This window comes from Mastigoproctus giganteus, chromosome 9 (assembly GCF_048544385.1).
Source record: "Mastigoproctus giganteus isolate SK-2022 chromosome 9, ASM4854438v1, whole genome shotgun sequence".
In the NCBI taxonomy this organism is placed as follows: domain Eukaryota; kingdom Metazoa; phylum Arthropoda; class Arachnida; order Uropygi; family Thelyphonidae; genus Mastigoproctus; species Mastigoproctus giganteus.
This window is the reverse complement of record NC_143583.1, coordinates 193,157,187-193,182,077: the sequence shown is the minus strand read 5'-3', so window position 1 is coordinate 193,182,077 and position 24,891 is coordinate 193,157,187. Positions and strand designations below refer to the sequence as shown.

General features: G+C 38.0%; 1 protein-coding gene across 1 annotated transcript in view; it reads left to right on the top strand.

Annotated features, from left to right (window-relative positions):
• Nucleotides 1–373: 373 nt before the first annotated feature.
• The window catches only part of LOC150080985 (kelch-like protein 10), a 132,744-nt gene continuing 108,226 nt past the window's right edge, over nucleotides 374–24,891 (top strand). Inside the window, exons 1-2 of the mRNA XM_090380875.1 lie at nucleotides 374–865; nucleotides 7,997–8,193. Of these exons, the coding sequence (XP_090237001.1) occupies nucleotides 374–865; nucleotides 7,997–8,193 (689 nt within the window). The remainder of the gene's footprint in view (nucleotides 866–7,996; nucleotides 8,194–24,891) is intronic.

The window sequence follows — 24,891 nt, the reverse complement described above, 5'->3', positions numbered from 1 at the left end:
CCATACTCGCTTGCTCGGGTTGGCAGAGTTTATCGTGAAATTACTTTATGCAGTATGCTTTTATGTGTTGCATGAGTTCACGTCACCGGTAATTGTTGCTGGTAGCGTACGCTATAATTTCACGAGTTTTTAGCTGTCATACCATAATTCAGAAAAAGCCTGAGTGTAAATATATTCTAAGTGTTCCAGAAGACAATCAGAACGTTCATTTAAAGAAAATATCTGTTATGTTTAACGATTTAACATAATAACATTTGTTAGTTTATGTTTTATATATTCAGTTAACGAAATCTTGATAGATTGAAGATTATGCCTAAAAGGCAATTCATATATAATACTATATGTGCATACATATGTATAAAGATTTCTGTTCATGTGGAACTCCCAGAAGCCCATCTCAGGTGCCGGCGACTTCGTCGCTCATATTTGTCCTGTTCTCAGAGATCTGCGTCAAAACAATCAGCTTTGCGATGGTGTTATTAGGACCGAAGACGGTGATAAGTTTGGAATTCATAGAGCTATGATATCAGCAGTAAGTCCCTTTTTTCGTGCTCTTTACACTAATTCACTTTCTGCTGGAGATATAAAAGAAGTCATTATTCCTAATGTCAGTGCCCGTATCATGGCTCTTCTTGTAGACTTTGCCTACACAGGTATAGTGCTAATTAATGAAAATAACGTCGAAAAGATTTTTCAGGCTGCAGATCAGCTACTCATCACGGAAGCAGTATGTCAGTGTGCCGAGTTTTTGTCCCGTCAGTTAACAGTAGAAAACTGCATTGGAATCTATTTATACACTAAGTACTATTATAGTCCGAGCTTACAGAAATCTGCAATGGACTTCCTGCTTCTTCACTTTGATAAGGTAGGTAGAAAGTTAAAAAAAAAAAAAAAAAAAATGGTTGAAATTTACTTTATGGTGCTTACCCACGGATCTTTGCGACAAGGAGTGAAAAGTTGGCCGGCCGAAATCTATTATTTGGATACCCCTTGTCTCTGCACAGTGGGCGTGGTTGTATAACGGAGTGAATGTACGGTCGAGTTCTGTGATTGGGTGATTATTGTGAATGCGTTTTGTTTCTGATTGTTTTATGTCGACGAGGAAGCGGATGCTTAGCTTATGTAGGGTGTTTATCCTCCCACCCCACTGTTTTAAAATCGGAAAACGAGTTCCCGATTTTAAAACAGCGGCAAGGGGGGGAATAAACACCCTAGGCATGCCAAACTAGGAGGAAAGAGGGTGGGGGAAACCAGTGAGTGAAACCTGCCGATCACTGCCTTCTTTCTGACTTTTAGTCGAAGTATGGTTGAAGTAATGGAGGGGTACCCCAAGATCTGAATTTCCACCAGCTGGCTGAGTTCTGCCCACTGGTTTGCAGGGATTGGATGATCTATTGCTTTGCTTATCTTCTTTTCCCGATTTTCTCCCTTTTGACGCTGGTTGAAAATCCGAAAGCCCCCCCTCCCGTGCAGCTAATTTTAAATCAGGAATAGATCACCCAATCACTGCGAACCAATGGGTGCCCGATGCACGGGTCTCTCTATCGTGGAGGTGGTACAGAAATTGCACTATCCCCGTTCGACACTATGAAGAGTAAATCTGGAATATGACATTTCTGGAATAACATCTCATCGTGGACAGCACTGTGGGCGGTAAAAAGTGATGGATGAACCTGCCATCGATGCCTGTCTTGCATTGTTTCAGCTAACTGGAGAGTGACAGTGGCACAAATCACCACCGAATTCAATGAGGGAGGTGCCAGAAACGTCTCCACAAGATTATCAGGCAATCGTTAGCTGCAGTAGGTTATGGGAGCCACCGACCCACCAGAATACCATCGCTAACACCACTCTGCCTCAACTGTTCAAAAGAACATTGGCACTGGACCTTAGATGATAGGAGATGGGTCTCCTGGTCTGATGAGCCCGGTGTTCAGTTATTTCGAACAGACAGGAGGTGCATATCTGGTGGAAAGTGCATGAAGCTATGCACCTGTCATGTCAACAAGGAACTGTTCAGGCAGGTGGATGGTCTGGGGTATGTTTAACTGGCACATGTTGGGACTTCTGATACATCTAGATGCATCTGTGAACAGTCCATGTTACATGCCATCCTTGCAGACCATCTGCATCCCTTCGTAGTCATCATGCACCCACAGGGCAGTGGACTCTTCTAGCAGGACAATGCACCTCCCCACAGAACCGTGGTGACTAGAACATGGTTCGAAGAGCATTCCGTGGATTTTACCACCAGGAATGGCCTCCCCGTTCACCTTCCTGGATATGAACCCTGTGGAGGATCTTTGGAATACTGTGGAAAAGTCCATTCGAGCTTTGGATCCTCCACCCAGGAATGCAACGGAATTATGGACAGCAGTGCAGGCAAGCATAGCATTAGCATTAGCATTAGTAGAGGCATTTGATGCAAGAAAGCAAGCTTATGCAGCATCAGCCAAAAAAAAAAAAAAAAAAAAAAGTAACATAAATAAATAAAAATAACCACTTCCACTTCACCCCTCTGTTCGTTCGAAATACCTGTCCAGCTGAGCCTTAAACTTATTTAGGCTATCAACTTCCACGACAAGGGATGGAAGTCTGTTCCACCCACCAACCACCTGCTGGCTAAAGGCAAATTTCCGCACATCTATCCTACATCTGTCTTTCCTCAATTTGAATTTATGCCCTCTCAGGTGATTTTTCTGAGCTAGAGGAAGAATCCCATCAGCATTGAGCATGCTCAAACCATTCAAGGCTTTGTACACCTCTATCAGATCACCCCGCTGGTGCCTAGTTTCCAGACACTGTAATTTGCAAAACTTAAGCCTTTCTTCGTAAGAGAACCCCTTTGTCCCATTCACCAATCTAGTTGCCCTTCTCTGTACTCTTTCCAGCAGCTCTACATCCTTCCTGAAATGAGGCCTCCAGGCCTGTATACAGTACTCTAGGTGTGGCCTGACCATTGCCTTATACAAGGGAATAATCACCTCCTTATCCCTGCTAGAAAAATTCCTATATATCATTGACAATACACCATGAGCTACTCTTGCAGCTCGTCTGCACTGCTCAGAGAACTTCATATCTGCCTGCACCACCACCCCCAGGTCCCTTTCATTCTCTACCACTGTCAGTGTAGTACCACAGAGTTGATACGCTGCTCTGGGGTTGCTGTTTCCCATATGTAGTACTTTACATTTGTCAATGTTAAACTTCATTTGCCACCTCGAAGCCCATCTGCTCAACCTTTCCAAATCCTGTTGCAGCAGCATAGTGTCAGTAGTGTCCTTGACAACCCTGCCAACCTTCGTATCGTCTGCAAACTTGGACATTAAGCCTGATATACCATCATCAATATCATTTATAAATACAGAAAACAATAAAGGCCCCAATACTGAACCCTGAGGGACTCCACTAATAACATTAGTCCACGATGAGCAGTGTCCATTGATTACCACTCTCTGTCTTCTCCCCCTCAACCACCCCTTTATCCATAGCAGCAACTTGCCTCCAATGCCACACTGCTCCAATTTGTGCAGCAGTCTTCCATGTGCAACAGTATCAAAAGCCTTTCTAAGATCCAAGTATATAATATCAAAGTTATTCCCTGCATCCAGTTCTTTTGTGACTGCATCATAGTATCCAATCAAATTGGTCAGGCAAGACTTCCCCTTAACAAAACCATGCTGTGTCCTAGCTATAACTGAAGTCTTGTCTAGATGATCCTGCAGTGCTTCTTTCACCAGTGCCTCCATTAATTTTCCGGGAACAGAAGTTAAACTCACAGGTCTATAATTACTTGTGTCAGCCTTTGATCCCCCTTTGTGAATTGGGGTCACATTTGCACATCTCCAGTCAATGGGTACCTCCCCTGAGTCCAAGGAAGCTCTCATAATTATGGCTAAGGGTTTGCTTACCTCCTTTGCTGCCTCCTTTAATATAACTGGATAGATCCCATCCACCCCAGGTGCCTTTCTTGTGTTTATCTTCAACAATTTCTCCTCCACTTTGCTCTGAGTTATTACAAGATTCTCTAGCTTACTGCTAGAATTGAATACACCTCTGGCATTCCCCTCGCTGAATAACTCCTCATGTGTGAATGTCGATGCAAAATATTCATTTAGTTTGTTAGCTACCCGAGCAGGGTCATCAACAGTTGACCCATCGATCTCAAGTGGACCAATCTGATTCATCCCCTTCCTTCTAGAATTTACATAAGTAAAGAACTCTTTGCTGTTTTTCTTCGCATCCCTTGCCAAGGATCTCTCGTAATCTGCCTTCGCCTGCCTAACCTCCTTTGTAACTTGGTTACAGATCAACTTGTATCTATCATAGGCGTCCGTGTCACGTGTTAATTTGTATGTATCCCATGCATTTTTCTTCTCTGCCATATGCCTCATTAGTTCATCTGACAACCATTTAGGCCTAAACCTTGAACAATATTTCTTAGTTGGTATGTAAAGCCTAGTAGCTTCCACGATAAGTTCTTTGAATGCTTCCCATTTTGAATTTGCTGTTGGCAATATCATCAGTTGATCCCACTGTATAGAATTTAAATACTGTCTCAGTCCATTGTAGTCGCCTTTACGAAAGCAATACCCCTTCCCTTTACCCCTAATGGTAGTTACCTCTTTGAGTAACTCCCACTTCAGCACACTGTGATCACTGCCACCAAGTGGTTCATTTATCTGCAGATTCTTAATGCATGAAGAATCACTACTGATAATCAAATCAAGAGTATTACTCCCTCTAGTTGCCTCCCGAACATGCTGATGTAGAAAACAATCATCCAATAAATCCACAAAAGCCTTGCTACTGTGTGAGTGACCAGCCCCCGAATTCCAGTCAATATCTGGGAAATTAAAATCCCCCATTATAAGACTCTCTGATTTACTGGCCCACTCTATTTCTCCGAACAGTTTCTTATTATACTCATCAGAGTCATTAGGCCTATAGCACACTCCTACTCTCAATTTTGATCTCCCAATGCTTATGTCACACCAAACTGACTCGACACTGCACTGTCCAGCGATGTCGACTGGCTTCACTTCCTTGGATTTTATGTGTTTTTTAACTAATAGCATAACCCCTCCTCCCTTCCTATCCTGTCTATCCTTTCTGTAGACATTGTACTCCCCAAATTCCAGTTCTGCATTTCTTATATCTGTGTGACACCACGTCTCTGAAATCCCCACAATATCTGCCTTTGATGTTTTGAGCAATACCTCAAATTCATCAAATTTATTTACTAAACTCCTAGCATTGGTGTACACACAAATATACATGCACCTGTTCTTTTTCTTAGCTACCCTAACACAACCCATGTGTTTACTTGTACCCCAATGATTCCCAGCAGTCTCTGAAATATCCTGCATCTTATTTTCCAGGCTGCGGCTCATTCCAATAGAAGCAGTGCAAGAATCACTTTCACCTCTGCCAGTGGCTACTGTTAATCTATTAGTCCTTGTATCCCCCCAATCTAGCAGTTTTCCGACCCACCTAACATTGCCTCGATAGCATCAGCAAACATTCTTGCACCCTTTCTATTTAAGTGTATCCCATCCCTGTAGAAGCAGTCTCTCCTGTTAACAAGTACAGACCAGGCTGAAAAAAATTCTACCCCTTGAGCCCTGCACAATCTTTCCAGGGCCGAATTGATTGACAGGGCTCTCATCATATACTCCCTCCTATCGTGTCTGGGCAGAATTGCAGACACTTTCAATTTCAACCCTAATTCACGGCTTTTTTTCATCAGTGACCTGTACTTGTCAAGTAATTCCGCCGGTCTCCTACTCTTAATGTCTGGAAATACCTGTGGATGGAAATACCTGTGGAACACTTTTGTGTTGTAGTGGACTCAATGCCTCGCCATGTGACTGCCCTTATCCGGGCAAAAGGTGGGCCTACCCATTACTAGGAAGGTATCCCATGATTTCCATCTACTCAGTGTACAGTGTGTGTATTGTTTATTATGTTCACTTGCACTTTTCATGAAGCAGAACACTTCTTTAGTCAATATTACGTCTTTGTACAATACGATGTCAAGAAAGTATCAGCATTCAGCTTTGCAACTATCCTGTATATTACAACTGTGGGAAATAACATCGGCCAGCATCTCCTCATAGCACACCTTCGACACTGCTTTCAGTTCATATAACGACAATCCAAATTCTGAAGACTTAAATTGTAACAATTATTAAATTTCTGTCCATGGTATGGTTCTTTTATAAAAAAAATGGTGGCTTTTATAATAATTGATTTACATAATAGCAATTGGAATCCTTTTGAAATAAATTTAGTTATTTTAAGTCTTTTGCTCCCTTCACTGCCTATGATGAATAGCATCTGTGGCTGGGGGACACCCTCATCATAATCTAGTTATGCCTCTAGACATGCTAATAAAATGGCTACCCAATATAGATAAAAATGCAAATGTTCCAAAGAAATTTTAGTGTACTCATGATTTTATATGTTTATAATTCATCATGTATTAGTTGTGGCAAATGATGCAAAAATATAAACCATCAGCCAAAAAAAAAAAAAAAAAACTTCCATATCACCTACATCTCCTCCAGTAATTTGTATAGTTCCTCCTTGAATTTATTCAACTATCCACTTCCAGAACAATAGATAGAAGTTTATTACAAAAATTAACCACCTGCTAGCTGAAGGCAAATTTCCACAACCCTGCAACATTCCTCAATTTGAATTTATGTCCCTCCTGTCTAGTTTGAGCAAGAGGAAGAATGCCATTAGAACTGAGCTTGCTCAATCCATTCAAAACATTAAACACTTCAAACAGATCTCCCCACAGGTGTTTAGTTTCCAGATGCTATAATTTGTAGAACTGCAGACATTGGTCAGTTATCTGTTGCCATCATTATCTGTTATCAATTAGAGTTGGATGTGCAGGGTTGAGGAAACCCCAGACAATATTTCAGCAATTTGTGCTCTTCATCTATTCATCTGCACAGCTGAAAATCCTAATAGCTGATTTGGAAAATGTTTTATTATTATTATTATTATAATCTTTGATTTCTCCACAAAAAATTCTGTAAATACTCTGTTAAATACTGCACAATTAAGAAAAATTCATGAATTAAGTTCAATTTAATTATATGCACATGTTCAGTGGTATCTGTCAAGTACAATTATTGATAGGTGCATTGGCTTTTACTGATATGTACTTTCCTCTAATCGGTCATGCTCTCTGGCTTCATGACAATGAAGCACACTCCATGTTTCTTGCAGCAGGCATTTCTGTTAATGGCAGGTTGGGTGTCAACCTGCCATTAACAGAAATGGCAGGTCGACACCCAACTGCATGCATTTGTTAAAGCACACTTGTTTTTTAATTTGCATTTCATTAGTTGACAGGTCTAAAGGCAATTTTAATTTCAAGCATTAATTAAAAATATATGTTTTTAATATAAAAATGGTCTTTTCACAGTTGTGTTCAGAAAATATTGAAAATAAAACTGGCATAAAAAAAGTACAGTAAACAATTTTGAATTATTTTTTGCTGGATTTTTCATATGTTCATGCATGGGGTCAAAGTGACCCCAGTGCCAAAATAAGTAAGAATTCATGCTAAAAACTCAGTAGGGGAACTCCTATGAAGCAAGGTGAAATTTTTGCATAAGAGGAAGTGGAAACAATTTTATTTTTACTATAACATTCATTACAATATTTTTCAATATACTGTGTGTACTTTGTGTGATGGATTTCTTACAGTGTTGTGAGCAATAATTTGCAGTACAGAATTGCATATTTTTCTGTATAATTGTAATAAGCTTACTCAAAATCAGGAAAATTCCAAGGTCTAGAAAGGATCAGGTCACAAGGTTGTCAGAATTCAGAGGTTATATTGTAATTTTTATCCAGTGATATTCCATTATTTGCACTAAGATGAGATGAATTTTTAAAGCAAAGCAAAAAACTACAGGAAATCATGCAAGTTACTTGTACATCTAATTGTTTGCATCCATATTTTTCTTTTTAGGTATACTGTCACAGTGATGAGTTCCAGTTACTTCTTTTAGAAGATTTAGAAATTATTTTGAAAGATGATAATCTCAACATTCGTAGTGAAGATGTTGCTTTCAGTGCAGTTATTCAGTGGACCAATTTAAGACCGGAAAGACAATCGTACCTTCCATCATTGTTGAGATGCATTAGATTCAGTCTGTGTAGTTACAGGTTAGATTTTCTTTTGTTTTGTTCAGGCTATAATTTTAATTACTTTTGTTATTGAGTTAATGCATTACTTTATTGATTAAGTTTTAATAATAATTGCAACAAGTACACTAAGTAGAAACTCATGCACAAAATTATAAGGGCTGAGATTAAGTGTATAAAGGTGATAATAATTAAAGTGCATCATTTTAGACACCTAGGTGGCAAACCATGAATTACTGAGAGATAAAATTTGGAATACACACCCTCACAGTTAACAGAATGGTTTTTTGATAATTACCTTTCCACGCTGTGTAGATCTAGATTGAATCTTATCTCAAGCAGGAGGAACCTTTATTGGCTCCTTTCACAATATGGCTGAGCAAGTCATCTTTGAGCAAGAATTGCATGGCTTTATGTCCCAAAAACTGCAGTTTTACATCCAGCCAACAGAATGTACTCTGCTACAGACACCATTGTGTCTGTAGCAGAGTGCTTAATAGGTTTTGTTATTTTGGTGCTTAACATGACTACCACTACCTCATTAGCATTGGCATTAGTAGAGGCATATGATGCAAGAAAGCAAGCTTATATAGCATCAGCCAGAAAAAAAAAAAAAAAAAAAAAACCCTTCCCATTTCACCCATCCATTCACTCCAAATGTTTGTGTAGTTCAGCTTTGAACTTGGTGCCTCCGTAGCCAGGTGGGAAGGAGTAGCAGTGCGTAGCACATGCTTCTTGATTAGACCGGGGTTCGAGCCCGTCACCACCAAATACGGAGGATGCGGAAATGTCAGGGAATGACCACCGCATTTCCCGGAGCAATATGGCCTTAGTTGCTAATGATCCTAAAAAAAAAAAAAAAACAAACCAGCTTTGAACTTATTTAAGTTGAACTCAACTACAATAGATGGAAGTTTTTTGCAACTATCAACCACCCACTGGCTAAAGGCAAATTTTTACACACCTATTCTACAATTGTCTTTCCTCAATTTGAATTTATGTCCACTCAGGTGAGTAACCTGAGCTAGAGGAAGAATCCCATTAGCGTTGACCTTGCTCAATCCATTCAAGGCCTTATACATCTCAATTAGATCACCTCACAAGTGCCTAGTCCCCAAAAGCTGCAATTTACAGAACTTAAGCCTTTCTTGGTAACAGCAACATTTTGTTCCACACACCAATCTCGCCCCTCTCTGTACTCGTACCAGCAGCTCTTCATTATTCCTAAAATGAGACCTCCAGACCTGTATAGAGTACTCAAGTTGTGGCCTAACCATTGCCTTATACAAAGGGACAATCACCTCCTTATCCCTGCTAGCAAAATTCCTATATTTCATTCTCCACTACCCTGAGTGTAGTACCACCCAGTTGATACAGTATTCTGGGGTTACTGCTATACATTGGGTGCCTCCGTAGCCAGGTGGGAAGGAGCAGCAGTGCGTAGCACATGCTTCTTGATTAGACCGGGGTTCGAGCCAGTCACCACCAAATACAAAGGATGCGGAAAGGTCAGGAAATGACCACCGCATATTCTCGGAGCAATATGGCCTTAGTTGCTAATGCTCCTAAAAACCAAACAACAGCAACGACTGCTACCCATATGCAGTACTTTACATTTGTCAGTGTTAAACTTCAGTTGCCACCTCTCAGCCCATCTGATCAACTTTTCCAGATCCTGTTGCAATAACATACTGTCGTTACTGTCATTAACAACTCTGCCAACCTTTGTATTGTTTGCAAACTTAGACATTAACCCTGATATACCTTCATCAATATCATTGATAAATACTGAAAACAACAATGGGCTCAACACCGAACCCTGGGGTACTCCACAAAGAGCAGTATCCATTAATTACCGCTCTGTCTTCTCCTACTCAACCATCCTTTTATCCAATGTAGCAACTTGCCCTTAATGCCATGCTGCACAAAAGCTTTCCTAAAATCCAAGTATATGATAACAAAATTTATTTTTTGCATCGAGTTCCTTTGTGACCACATCATAGTATCTAATCAAATTTGTCAGATAGGACTTACCCTTAACAACTCCATGTTGTGTCTGAACTATTATTGCAGTCTTGTAATAATAGTTCAGACACAACTATGAATCTTGAACAGACTTCCATCTGTGATAAAGACATACACATTTTAGCTGTGATAATATACAATTTAAAAAAGGAGATTAGTCTGACTTCAAATTTGTGTTTATTAATACAAAAAAAAAAATTAAATAAATAAATAGATATGTATATATTTAATGGTTCTTCATAAAACATATAAATACTGTTAAATATTTTTAATAAAGGGGAAAATTCAATTTAAAAAAATAAATACTACAAATAACAAAGAGTATTAGTATTTGATATGAATAAATATTTTTAGTAGTTAGTCATATTTCTGTACCAGTAATAGATGCAACACAGTTCTGGTATCTTTGAACTGAATTTTTTTTTTATTTAAAGTGCCTCACCTTCAATTGAATTTTCAAATTTATATTTAAAATTATCCTCTGAACCAGTTACAGCTGGGAATGGAAGTTTCTTTGCTTATTTGTAAAAATCTTTTTGTTGCAATAGTTTCATGCAATTACTTCAACTTCTTTGTTATTAAATACTTCCTGCATAATGCAGACATATTTGGACTGTTTTATCAATAGGAATGATATTATATAATTTAATGCACATTGTATAAAAAGTGTATAATTTAATGCACAATTCTGCTTTTAGATTCCTTTCAGTCTATTAAATATAAATCTGTTTCATTAATAGATTTTTCTCATGATTTTTGTGATGGAATAACTTGGACAGTATTTCAGAGTTGAAATTTTTTTCAACTATTTCATAGTTTCACTACCTGCTTTATCATTGTTTATAGTTAAATCATTCAAACTGTACCGGGGGTGGGTGGGGAGAGAAATCTAAATGGATAGTTTTCTCCCTTGTACAGTTTGTTTGTTCCTGATCTCTTTCTTGATAAGCCTGATGACAGGATTCATTATTGGCTCCTGAAGTGTTGCAATTGTTAAATAGCTCTGTGAGAATATAGCTTATTGTAAATTGCAACACTTTATGCCTAGTAAAATTCATTCTAACAGTTCATGTTGTTTAATTAGAGTTATTCATGTGTAAACATTAATTCTTTATGAATAACCACCTATAATGTCACACTTGACTGTTGGCATTCGTAGTGAGAGGACGTGCTTTCATAGTGCTCCTAAGTCAGTTTCAGAGTGCAGGGAGAGCATAGAGATTATAGAGGTTAGATAATTGCTTTTAATTAATTTCTTTAATATTGTAAAGTTTATTTTGATATAAATATTTTCTTGTAATAGTTTGTAAATTTAATTTTTATTATATTATAAATATAATTTTTTAAAAAGTTACTTTCTATGATATTTAATAAATTAAACAATGGTTAAACCCCAGGGGCTCATATCTGGTAAGTATGGGCTTGGCACACCCAGGGTCCTGAGCTGGATATCATCATTCTTCTCTTTCTTGGTGATCTCTCTCTCGGGGTAACTCTGAACTCTTTTTTGGCTAGTGCAGCATAAGCCTCGGGCTTCCTTACACCATATGGCTAATAATAATAATAAAATAATACTAATAATAGTGACAAGACCCACCTTAAACACTTCGTCAGAGGATATTATAACTCGTACAGAAATAGCTGATAGCAATTTCCGGGTGAATCATGATTTCATTATGTTGCAGAACCTGTGCCATATATTCAAAGGTCGACCTAATGGATAATCATAGCTCACCTGGCAATTCTTTTTTTTGTCACCACTGTACAGAGTGTACTGATCTAAAGTTAAAATTTGGTGCATTGCTAAAAGAATTTGAGTCACTGAAAAAATGGGTGCTTGCCCTCGAGAATAATGTAACTGAGAGCTCATTGGGGACTCAAGACTCTAGTAACCTACCAAGTGATGCACTCCTGATTCAGGCCCCAGAACAGAATATCCAAGTGCAAACTGCTCTGGTTCAAAAGGACTTAGTTCTGTTAGGGGCCTCCATTATCAGGGAAACAGGAAATATTTTTGTAATAAGGATAGACGGACTACAACCAGGGTATGTCTGCCGGGAGCAACAATTAATGATGTCACCAACAGGTTGTCAGATTTTAAGGGGGTTAAAGAGAATATTATTATTCATTTGGTAACTAATGATATTAAGCCCACACAATCTGATGATTTGTTAGACAAATATCATGCTGAAGAAATGCTCTGAATTAGGGCAGAATGTCTATGTGTCTGCAATTCTGCCCAGGCACAATAGGAGGGATTATATACTGAGAGCCTTGTAGATTAATGCAAAACTTGAACGACTCTACAACGCTTTTGGGGGAAATTTATATCAACTTGGCCCACACTTGTAGGTAGAAGGAATCTGTTTTGTAGAGATGGGATACATCTAAACAGAGGTGGTGCAAGGGTTTTTGATAGTATTTTTGAGGATACCTTAAGGGTTCAGGGAAACTGTTAGTTTGGGGAGACAAGGGTAATATAGATACAAGTTTATCTGATGATATTGATCAAAGTACTTGAGATATATACTTGCATATACCTCAAGAGTTCTTGTTTGCTACTGCAACAGATCATATTAGCAAGATGATCTGAGGGCAGAAATGTTTCAAATGGATGGGTAGGTAATGCTAGGGAAGGAAGCTTAAATAACTTCATGGGATGTGTCAGGGTAGTTAACTATACAAGAACACTGAGTCTTAATTACTGTATAATGTCAGAAGTGACAACACTTCTGACATTATACAGTAATTAAGACTCAGTGTTGTCAATAAAATGAGTGAATTTAAACTGCTGGTTAGGACAAGTAACATTGACATAATAGAGCTTATGGAAATGTGGTGACACCGGAAAACAGGGGATGATGAGTTTCAGTATGGTATGTACAATGTATTTAGGAAGGATAGGGCAGATGGAAGGGGTAATGGGGTCATGCTTATTATCAAAAGAAGCTTTCCTGGATTCAGACCTTTCACATGCTATTATAGAATCTGTATGGTGTGAGATAGTTGGAAGCAAAAGTAACATGTGTGTGTGTGTGTGGGAGTAATCTGCAGGCCAGGTGATCGTGAAGATTTTGATGAGAGCGTCTACATGTAAATGGTATGGGCAAGTAAGCGTGAATGTCTTATTTTGGGTGATTTTAATTTTCCTTTAACTGATTGGAGAAAATTGGAAGGAAACACTACATGGGGGACAATTAGATGTTTGTTATTTGTATAAACATGTCAGGGAAAGTACTAAGGAAAAGACTATTCTAGACCTGATCATCACCCACGAACCAGATGACATAATAGGGCTGACAGTACAGGAACCAATAGCAGAAAGTGATCATGGAGTTCCACAGTGGACGATGAAGAGAGAGGTAGCAGTAGTTAAAGGCAGTGGAATGGGTTATAATTTCAGGAAAGGAAATTACGATGGCTTAAGGTGCTACATGGCCTCTATTAACTGGGTAGATATCTCACAGAGAGTGAATACAATTGAATTATGGTATACCTTTAAAACATTAATCACAGAAGCCTTGAATGCTTATATGCTATTAAAAAAATACTTCAAGAGGAGAATTCCAAGTTTGATGAATAATGAAGTTGCCACATTACTTGAGCAGAAAAAGTCAGCATGGAAAAGTTATAGAGCAATAAAAAGTACTGAAGCCTATAACAGCTAAAAATTAATCTCTAATAGTACTACAGAAAAGGTTAGGCATCATCATCTCATCATCTGCCTTTGCCAGATGATGAGAAATCGCTGACAAAGAGAGGAAAGTGTGGAGATAAGGAATTCTTCACATATATAAATGCAAAGAAGAGAAGGACAAATCAGATCGGACCCTTATATAATGGACGTGGGATAGTATTAAATACCCCTGCTGATGTTGCAGATGAACTCAACAGTTACTTTGCATCAATATTTACAGAAGAAAAACCCTTTATGTGAATGAGAAATTATGGGAGGGAAGTCGAAAAAGATGTAATTAATGATATTGAAACTTCACATGATTATTTAATAAAAAAAACTTTTGGGCTTACAGGCGAGTAAGGCTTCTGGGTTGATGGCTTATACCCTATAATTTTAAGGGAGGCAGCAAGTGAGTGCACTGAACCATTAAGGCTAATTATGAGAGCATCACTGGACTCAGGAGAGATTCTGTTGGATTGGAAAAGTGCCAGTGGATCGCCAATACATAAAGATGGTTCTAAGAGTGTAGTTGAAAATTACTGACCAGTCAGTCTAACTTCAGTAGTAGGGAACATGAAGGCAGTGATCAAGGGTGGAATTCAGGATCATTTAGATAGTTTGGTTTTGTAAAGGGAAATCGTGTTTAACAAATCTGGTTAGCTATTTTGATAGGATCACTCATGAGCTGAATTTATGGAATAATTTTGAAATCGTGTATTTAGATTTCAGCAAAGCATTTGACTCAGTCTCACAAGAGTGGTTACTTTATAAGCTGGAACATGTTGGAATCATGGGGAAAATCCAAGGATAGCAGGATGGCTTCAGGGCAGGAGGCAGAGGGTTGTCAAAATGTTTATCCTTCAGATTGGGTTAATGTAAGAAGTGGAGTTCCCCAAGGGACCAGTGTAGTTTTTTATTTTCATTAAATGACATTAATGAAGGGATGCAGGGCATGTGTCTAAATTTGATATAAAGATTGATAGAGTAGTTAATGATCACCACCAAGCAGAGCTTCTTTCATGGTGACCTAGATACACTTCAGGAATGGTCAGAAAAGTGGCAGCTGTGCTTTAATTCAGCAAAATGCAAGGTCTTACATCTGGGGAACAGCAATCCCAAAATAACCTATATACTTGGTGGAGTTGAACTAAAGTCAGTAGTGGAAGAAAGGGACTTGGGTGTTACGATACGGTCAGACCTGAAGTTCTCCAGGCATTGTACACAGGTTGCAAGGAAGACTATGGTATCCTATTGATGATTTATTGAGCATTAGCTAGTACAGATAAGGATTTCATAATCCCACTATTGTAGATATAGCTTAGCTTAATTTTCAGCACTCACCTCTGAAAATGCACTCACCATAATCACAAAATCAGCACTCACCTCTGAATGCTGAAAATTAAGCTAAGCTATATCTACGATCTAGTCATTACATCACAGCACATAAGGACTCCTTAATATATCATCAGATAATCCCACTATATAAGGCTATTGTTAGACCATACTTGGAATACCATGTTCAAGTGTGGAGACTGCACCTAAAAAAAGACATCGAGCTTCTTGAAAGAGTCCAAAGATGAATAACTTGTCTGGTGAGAATGGCGTCCATATGAGGAAAGACTTTGAATATGTGGGTTGCACAGCTTGGAAACTAGGCATCTTAGAGGAGATGATTGAGGTGTTTATGACTCTGAGAGGCAAGAGTAAAATGAATGAGGGCAAAATTTTCACGGTTATAAATGACTCTAGAATTAGGAGCCAGAAATTCAAGTTACAGAGGGAGATGTTTAGACTGGATTGCAGGAAATTTTTTTTTTTAGCCAGTGAATTAGAAATTACTGAAATAAGTTACCTACATGGGTGGTTGAAGCTGACAGTTTGGGGAAATTCAAAGGTCAGCTGGATAGTTACCTACGGGAGGAGGGAAATGCATAGGCTGTTTAGTTTATTTCCTTTTTGTTTATTATTAATTATTTATTTATTTTATTTAATTTTATTGTTATCTCTCTATACATTAAAAAAGTTTTCCTCCTAGTGATATTTATTCAAGCCAATGGAAGAAGAGAGCGAGGCAATTACGTCACTACAAATGCAATTAATTATTGACAACTGCCTCCATAATGTTTGCCAACCTCGTGCTTCTCTGTCTAACATTTGATGTTCCATTGTAACGTTTTTATATATTAATGAATATTGTATATTTGTAAATACATAGTTTAGTATTTTGTAAATATTTGTATAGTTTGAAAATATTTCAGTTAAATATTTTAGTCCTGCTCTTTGGGGTGCAACAATATTCCTCGTGCATTATGAAACCTGAAGCAAAAGGCCTTTTCTTAAGTGACTTATGTAAACACAGGTAAATAATTACGTACAAAGTGATTGAATACCGTGCGCTACAAATGCATAGGTAAATAATTACACAGATTATTTTCTGATTAGATATCGATCATTGTGACATAGTGTTTTTTGTCCCCAACTCCACGTTTTTACTCTGTGTAGAATACAATACTGCATAAGGCCAGGGTGTGTGTTATGTGAAGTATTAGTGTGGGTTGTGTTGTTCCTCTGGACACTTAGCCTGGGGTCTGTGGAGAGCCACTAACACCTGCAGTTTCCATCACCGTCCCGGGGAGGCGGGCCAGAACACATTAGGAGAGATGAAAAAAAGCTCTGGCAGGGTGAACCCTAGTGTAGCCTAGGCATCCAAGGAGAGTACAAAAAGGAGATAATGGGGAGATAGGAAGAGGGTGGGGTAAAAGGGGGAGAGAACAGAGGGGGGGCAGTAGTTGAGGCACTTGCCTGATTTGAAAGGAGAGACAGTAAGGGGACACCATGGTACAGGATGCCCATCCTGGTTCAGAGGGTGGGAGTTGAAAGTGGTTGGTGGGGTGAGCCACCATGCAAAAGGGGCCACCCAGGGTGGGGGAAGGACACTAAACCACAACAGGTGATAGGAATAAAAGAACATAGGGAAAGATTCTTATGGTGGTGCAAGCTTTTTGCAACTCTGTCCTACACTGGCCTGGGGGTTACCCTAATGGCCAGTGTCAGCATCCTACACCATACCAGCTAAGAAAAGCTACGGCATGGTGTCAGCTTGGATAACCATGAGGCCTCTGAGGGCATGCATAGTCATCAGTCTGTCTAGTGAAGAGGCTAAGATAGAACATGCAGTTAATAACTTTCATTCACTCAACATTCACAGAATTTTACTTTTTATAGTTTTTCTTACACTTTCTATTTTCTTTTATATATTAGATTACATATTGATCAGTACGTTTCGACAGGTGTGTCTTTTGCTTAGAAAATATTTGCTCGCCAACCCCCGCACATACGGGGGTTGGCGAGCAAAGCAAGCAGGGGACAGAGCCCCCTAGTTATTATTATTTACTCTGTTTTTTTTGGCTGGTGCAGCATAAGCCTTAGACTTCCTTACACCATACGGGTATTACTAATAATGTCCTTCTCTGAACACATTCAGAAGTTGTTTTTTTCAAAATTTTTTTCTTATAAAAATTCTAAGCCAGATTGTATTTCTGTTTTTGGCCTGTTTCTTAACAAATTCATTGGGTTTGGTTGGTTATTAATGATGCCTCATAGCCTTACTGATGCCTCATAGCCTCACTGATGCCTCATAGCCTTAGTTGCCAAAGCAACTAAGGCTATGAGGCATCAGTGTATTGTGTCTATAATAGAATTATTATTTTGGCTTGCTGTTAACTGGATAAAAACCCAAGCTTCTGGGAGATAAAACCATGGTAGCTCTTGTCTGAGAGTGACATACTAGGCATGTTGTGAAAAAGGTTCCTCCCTCTGAGATCAGATTTTGAAACACAAAATCTACATAACATAGAAGGAAAATTACTGTGCTAACTACTGGAAGGACAACTGTTGTGATTATAACTACTTTGCTAACGGCAAGGGCTCATTGGCTCATTTCCCAAATGTTATTTGTTAAAATCTAGCCTTTACATTCTACATATAAGTCCATATTTGCAAATACCATTCTGAAATTACTCTTTCTTCCAAAACTTATTTTAATAATGGAAAGAAATCTCACTTTTCAGTATAGGGAAATCCATTTTTATTAATTCACCACTGGTTAGGTTAGGTTAGCATTCCTTTAGAGCCATTTTCAATGAACAGAAAATAAGTGTGTAGCATTTGGGAGAAATGCTTTTTTTTTTTTTTTGAAAACTCCAAACACAAGAGGATTAGAATCTATAGTACTTAGTACCATGCATGAGTTGAAGGTTGAGAAGATGAAAGAAGATATTTGTTAACATTAGACTTGAACTTCTGTAGATTGTAAATTTTTAGGAAATACGTATGAATGATTCAGAGAATCATTCATACGTATTTATTATTCATTCAACTTTCATCCAGAGAATGAAAGTTGAATGAATAAATGAGGAAGAAGAAAAGTTGGTTCTGTGAGTTTGAAGTTAGACGGTAAAAGGATGTTGACTGATTGAGGCATGTGTTTGGACTGCTTTGGAAGAGAGAGCAGGAATTATAGAAGCCAATTCAGAAGAACAGTGCCCATGGAAGTATCTATTGAAAAGGCATGCAGCAGAAACAGAACATTTATGAGAGAGAGTGGAGAGATCTGTTAGAGATGAGTCATTAATTAACCTAACTGGCCTCTTTTGAATGGAATCTAGAAGCCTGAGAGAGAGATTTTGGAGGCATTGCCCCAGATCCACCCTAGAATGGAACAATATTCCATTATAGGGTGGATTTGCAATTTGTACAGAGTGAACAGCTGTTTGGAAAAAAAAGTAGAATTATGCTATTAACTTCACAAACTTGCTAGTGGGTGAAATTAACCTTATGGTGGGTGATTTCTCAGGTAAATAATGTTCCCACATTAACCATTAATCAAACTTTTGCTGCAGTAAGGTTTATGGTGTTTTTACAGAAATTGTGCACGAGAGCCTGTCAGGTGACCATCACCATCTTTACAAGTATTTGGCTTTTTAGTTTTCGGTTAATTAGCATTAGCATTAGCATTAGTAGAGGCATTTGATGCAAGAAAGCAAGCTTATGCATCATCAGCCAAAAAAAAAAAAAAAAAAAAAAAAAAAAGTAACATAAATAAATAAAAATAACCACTTCCACTTCACCCCTCTGTTCGTTCGAAATACCTGTCCAGCTGAGCCTTAAACTTATTTAGGCTATCAACTTCCACGACAAGGGATGGAAGTCTGTTCCACCCACCAACCACCCGCTGGCTAAAGGCAAATTTCCGCACATCTATCCTACATCTGTCTTTCCTCAATTTGAATTTATGCCCTCTCAGGTGATTTTTCTGAGCTAGAGGAAGAATCCCATCAGCATTGAGCATGCTCAAACCATTCAAGGCTTTGTACACCTCTATCAGATCACCCCGCTGGTGCCTAGTCTCCAGACACTGTAATTTGCAAAACTTAAGCCTTTCTTCGTAAAGGCAACCCTTCGTTCCGTTCACTAACCTTGTTGCCCTTCTCTGTACTTGTTCCAGCAGCTCTACATCCTTGAAATGAGGCCTCCAAACCTGTATACAGTACTCAAGGTGCGGCCTGACCATTGCCTTATACAAGGGAATAATCAGCTCCCTATCCCTGCTAGAAAAATTCCTGTATATCATTGATAAGACACCATGGGCTACTCTTGCATCTCGTCTGCACTGCTCAGAGAACTTCATATCTGCCTGCACAATTACCCCCAGGTCCTTTTCATTCTCTACCACTGTCGGTGTAGTACCACAGAGTTCATACGTTGCTCTGGGGTTGCTGTTTCCCATATGTAGTACTTTACATTTGTTGATGTTCAACTTCATTTGCCACCTCTCAGCCCATCTGCTCAACCTTTCCAGATCCTGTTGCAGCAGCATAGCGTCAGTAGCGTCCTTAACAACCCCGCCAACCTTTGTATCGTCTGCAAACTTGGACATTAAGCTTGATATACCATCATCAATATTATTTATAAATACAGAAAACAACAATGGACCCAACACTGAACCCTGAGGGACTCTACTAATAACATTAGTCCATGATGAGCAGTGTCCATTAATTACCACCCTCTGTCTTCTGCCACTCAACCATCCCTTTATCCTTAGCAACGATTTGCCACCAATGGCATACTGCTCCAATTTGTGCAGCAGTCTTCCACGTGCAACAGTATCAAAAGCCTTTCTAAGATCCAAATATATAATATCAAAGTTATTCCCTGCATCCAATTGTTTTGTGACTACATCATAGTATCCAATCAAATTGGTCAGGCAAGACCTTCCCTTAACAAAACCATGCTGTGTCTGAGCTATAACTGAATTCTTGTCAAGATGATCCTGCAGTGCTTCTTTAACCAGGGCTTCCATTAATTTTCCTGGAACAGAAGTTAAACTCATAGGTCTATAATTACTTGTGTCAGCCTTTGATCCTCCTTTCTGAATTGGGGTTACATTTGCACATCTCTAGTCTGTGGGTACCTCCCCTGAGTCCAAGGAAGCTCTCATAATTATGGCTAACGGATTGCTTACTTCCTTTGCTGCCTCCTTTAATACAACTGGATAGATCCCATCCACCCCAGGTGCCTTTCTTGAATTTATCTTCAACAAATTCTCCTCCACTTTACTCTCAATTATTACAAGATCATCTAGCTCACTGCTAGTGTTTACTCCATCTATGGCATTCCCCTTCCTGAATAACTCCTCATGTGTGAATGTAGATGCAAAATATTGATTTAGTTTGTTAGCTACCTGAGCAGGATCATGAACAGTTGAACCATCGATATCAAGTGGACCAATCTGATTCATCCTCTTCCTTCTAGAGTTTACATAAGTAAAGGACTCCTTGCTGTTTTTCTTTGCATCCCTTGCCAAAGATTTCTCGTAATATGCCTTCGCCTGCCTAACCTCCTTTGTAACTTGGTTACAGATGAACTTATATCTATCATAGGCTTCTGTGTCATATGTTAATTTATATGTATCCCATGCATTTTTCTTCTCTGCCATATGTCTCATTAGTTCATCTGACATTCATTTAGGCCTGAACCTTGAATAATATTTCTTAGTTGGTATATCCCTTGCCAAAGATTTCTCGTAATATGCCTTCGCCTGCCTAACCTCCTTTGTAACTTGGTTACAGATGAACTTATATCTATCATAGGCTTCTGTGTCATATGTTAATTTATATGTATCCCATGCATTTTTCTTCTCTGCCATATGTCTCATTAGTTCATCTGACATTCATTTAGGCCTGAACCTTGAATAATATTTCTTAGTTGGTATGTAAAGCCTAGTAGCTTCCAAGATAATTTCTTTGAATGGTTCCCATTTTGAGTTTGCTGTTGGTACCATCATCAGTTGGTCCCACTGTATAGAATTTAAATACTATCTCAGACCATCGTAGTCGTCTTTACGAAAGCAATAACCCTTCCCTTTACCCCTGATGGTAGTTACCTCCTTGAGTAAATCCCACTTCAGCACACTGTGATCACTGCCACCTAGTGGTTCCTGTATCTGCAGATTCTTAATGCATGAAGAATCACTACTGATAATCAAATCAAGAGTATTGCCCCCTCTAGTTGCTTCCCGAACATGCTGATTTAGAAAACAATCATCCAATAAATCCACAAAAGCCTTGCTAGTGTGTGAGTGACCAACCCACAAATTCCAGTCAATATCTGGGAAATTAAAATCCTCCATTATAAGACTCTCTGATTTACTGGCCCACTCTATTTCCCTGTACAGTTTCTTATTATACTCATCAGAGTCATTAGGCCTATAGCACACTCCCACTCTCAATTTTGATCTCCCAATGCTTATGTCACATCAAACTGACTCGACACTGCACTGTCCAGCGATGTCGACTGGCTTCACTTCCTTGGATTTTATGTGTTTATTAACAAATAGCATAATCCCTCCTCCCTTCCTATCCTGTCTATCCTTTCTGTAGACGTTGTACTCCCCAAATTCCAGTTCTGCATTACTTATATCTGCGTGACACCCCGTCTCTGATATCCTAACAATATCCGCCTTTGATGCTTTGAGCAATACCTCAAATTCATCAAATTTATTTACCAAACTCCTAGCATTGGTGTACATGCAAGTATACATGCACCTGTTCTTTTTCTTAGCTACCCTAACACAACCCATGTGTTTACTTGTACCCCAATGACTCCCAGCAGTCTCTGAAATATCCTGCATCTTAATTTCCAACGTGGTGCTCATTCCAATAGAAGCAGTGCAAGAATCACTTTCACCTCTGCCAGTGGCTACTGTTAATCTATTAGTCCTTGTATCCCCCCAATCTAGCAGTTTTCCGATCCACCTAACACTGCCTCGATAGCATCAGCATAATGCATAATAATGCATATATGCATAATGAGAAGAAATATAGGCATGTGTATTTTGAAAGTTTGTGCTAAATGGTCTTTTAAATTGGAAAATGGAAGTGACTAAGAATGTGATGTTTTTGTTTTATGTCTAAAACCTGTTTTTTTTTTTTTTTTTTAGTTTTCATCAGAATTAATATATATATATTTTTTATATAATGTATAATATGCATAGCATGTTTTAAAATTTTTAATTTTTTATTACAACTTAAAAAATACAAGAAGTACTGTATTTCATTAAGAAAAGAAATATTGGTATTGTTTAAGCAGATTTCAAAAAACCCAGAACATTTTCAGAAATTAAAAAGGATGTTGGGCATCTGTCAGGTGAAATACCACCATTTTTGCTATATTTTGTGCACCATGACTGCTTGGTTAAATGAAAAGAACAATAGGTAAAGTTATTTTTTATTGCATTAACTATAGATAAAACAAATAGATAAGCAATTTAAACAAAAAAAAAAAAAAGATAAGGAATTTAAATTTATCCAGATAAGGAATTAAACAAGTTAGTTGATGTACAAAATAGGTTACATTTCAGGCACGTTAGGAAATAGTAATAATTTATGATTTATAACAAAAAAAACCAGCAAAAAGCTGTGACTTTCATGTGCAAACCAAGAAGATTTTGTTTCTGCGCATTTGCCCCCCTGTCCATTCATTCCTCCAACGATCTCAAGGAAATACACAATATTCAGTGCTTCCGCTACAATATATGGTATGTGGATGGCCTATGTGATACATATGAAAAAAAAATAAACATTTAATAATAATAATAATTGCTAGATTTTTACTGCTTTGATTTTAGTTAAATTTGGGAAAGATCAACATGTTTCTACAAGGTCCAAATATAAAATTTCACAAAAATCCATTCACTGGGAGTCAAATTATTACATGTAGATGAATGGACAAAGAAATAATAATTATTGGATATCTCTATTGGCCTGATTTTAATGAAATTTGGAATAGCATGACAAATCTTTCTAACAGGCTCAAATATAAAATTTCATAAAAATACGTTCACTGGGAGTGCTACATGAAGGCAATAGGCATATTATCCATATATGTTAACATGTCAAAACAGATGCCCCTGTCATACAACCACGTTGAAACCTACCAGTGTCCTGTTGTTCTGCCACAATGTTGGCAGTGACTTGTGGTATCCTTTCATACTTGCAGACTACCAGTTGATGTGCCGATTTACTGACAGTAATTAATATAATCAAACTTCCTTTTCATCACTCATAATATGTTCTCATCACCTTTTGCTGCCAGAACTTTGTTTCTCTTTTTATTAAAACAAAAAAATGTCTGTTTTATCTCCATTAAATACCCTTCTTGATGGCCATTGAGGAATTTTCTCATGACCATTTCCCTTTAAATAATCAAATATTCCTTCAGACTATCTTGAAATATGTACTTTTTTTAACAGATGCCATGATACATGGCATCTGTTAATAGTTAAATGTTAACACGGCATCTGTTAATAGTTGCTCAAAACCAAATTTCATTAGGTTTTGAGCAACTATTGTATTAATACTTAGGTTGCATTTCAAGAAACCATTGTGCCAGTTTTGATCAGAATTATTGGTGATAACCATGGGTAAAATGTACTCAAATGGTGTTGTCTTGTAAACTTTATACTTAAGTTCAGGTCTGGGCATAGCCTCATGTTTTGAGACCTGCTAATATGTACATAGTACAGTACATGGTTTATTTGGAGTTCTTGTACATAGTACAGGAACTCCAAATAAACCATGCTATAAAAAAAGTGACTGTATGAAAAATGAATGAAACTATATGAAACTTTTCTCTACTCCCTATACAGCTATTTCAATGCTTATATCCATCTTGTCAATGAGGAGCTGTGCTTAGATGAAATGGCCTAAAATGAAAATACTGCCTTCTTTTATTTAAATGAGCACCACCTTTTTAATTCTAGGTAATCAATGAAATTACATTAATGGTATTGAAGGGGGAAGCAAAAATAAATGAAACTGAAACTACTGAAGCAAAAAACTAAATAACTCTTGTATATGAAGACAATAAAATAAAAATAAGTAAAATAAAATAAGTAAAATACACTGAAGTGCTTGTCTCAAGAACCACTAATAAGCACATAATACAGGAATAAATAAACCAGGTTCTAAGAAGGTGACTATTGACTGACCATGTGAAGCCATTCACCACCCCATACATATATTTCGGTACTTATTGGTACCTTATCATGTAGGACTTAGGCATAGACAAAATGATCTAAAATGAAAAGACTATTTCCTTTTATACAAACTAGGCACAAACCATTTAAAGCTGTCATCTAGGGCACAAAAGGTGATATTGTTATATACATTGATATTAAGATTAGGAGACCTGAGGATATAGTTAACAAGTACAGGACAGTATCGAGAAAAAATCATGAGATAGGATTAAAAATGAGAGTATCTGCAATAGGAGGAGTACATAATAAGATCCTCGTCGGTCAAGTTGGAGAGACTGCAAGGCTCATGCGGAATTTTTCCTAGTGTGGTCTGTGCTTGGTAACAGGAGAGACTGTTTTCATAGGGTTAGGATACACTTAAATAGAAAGGGCTGTAGGAATATTTGCTGATGTTATCGAGGCAGTGTTAGGTGGTTTA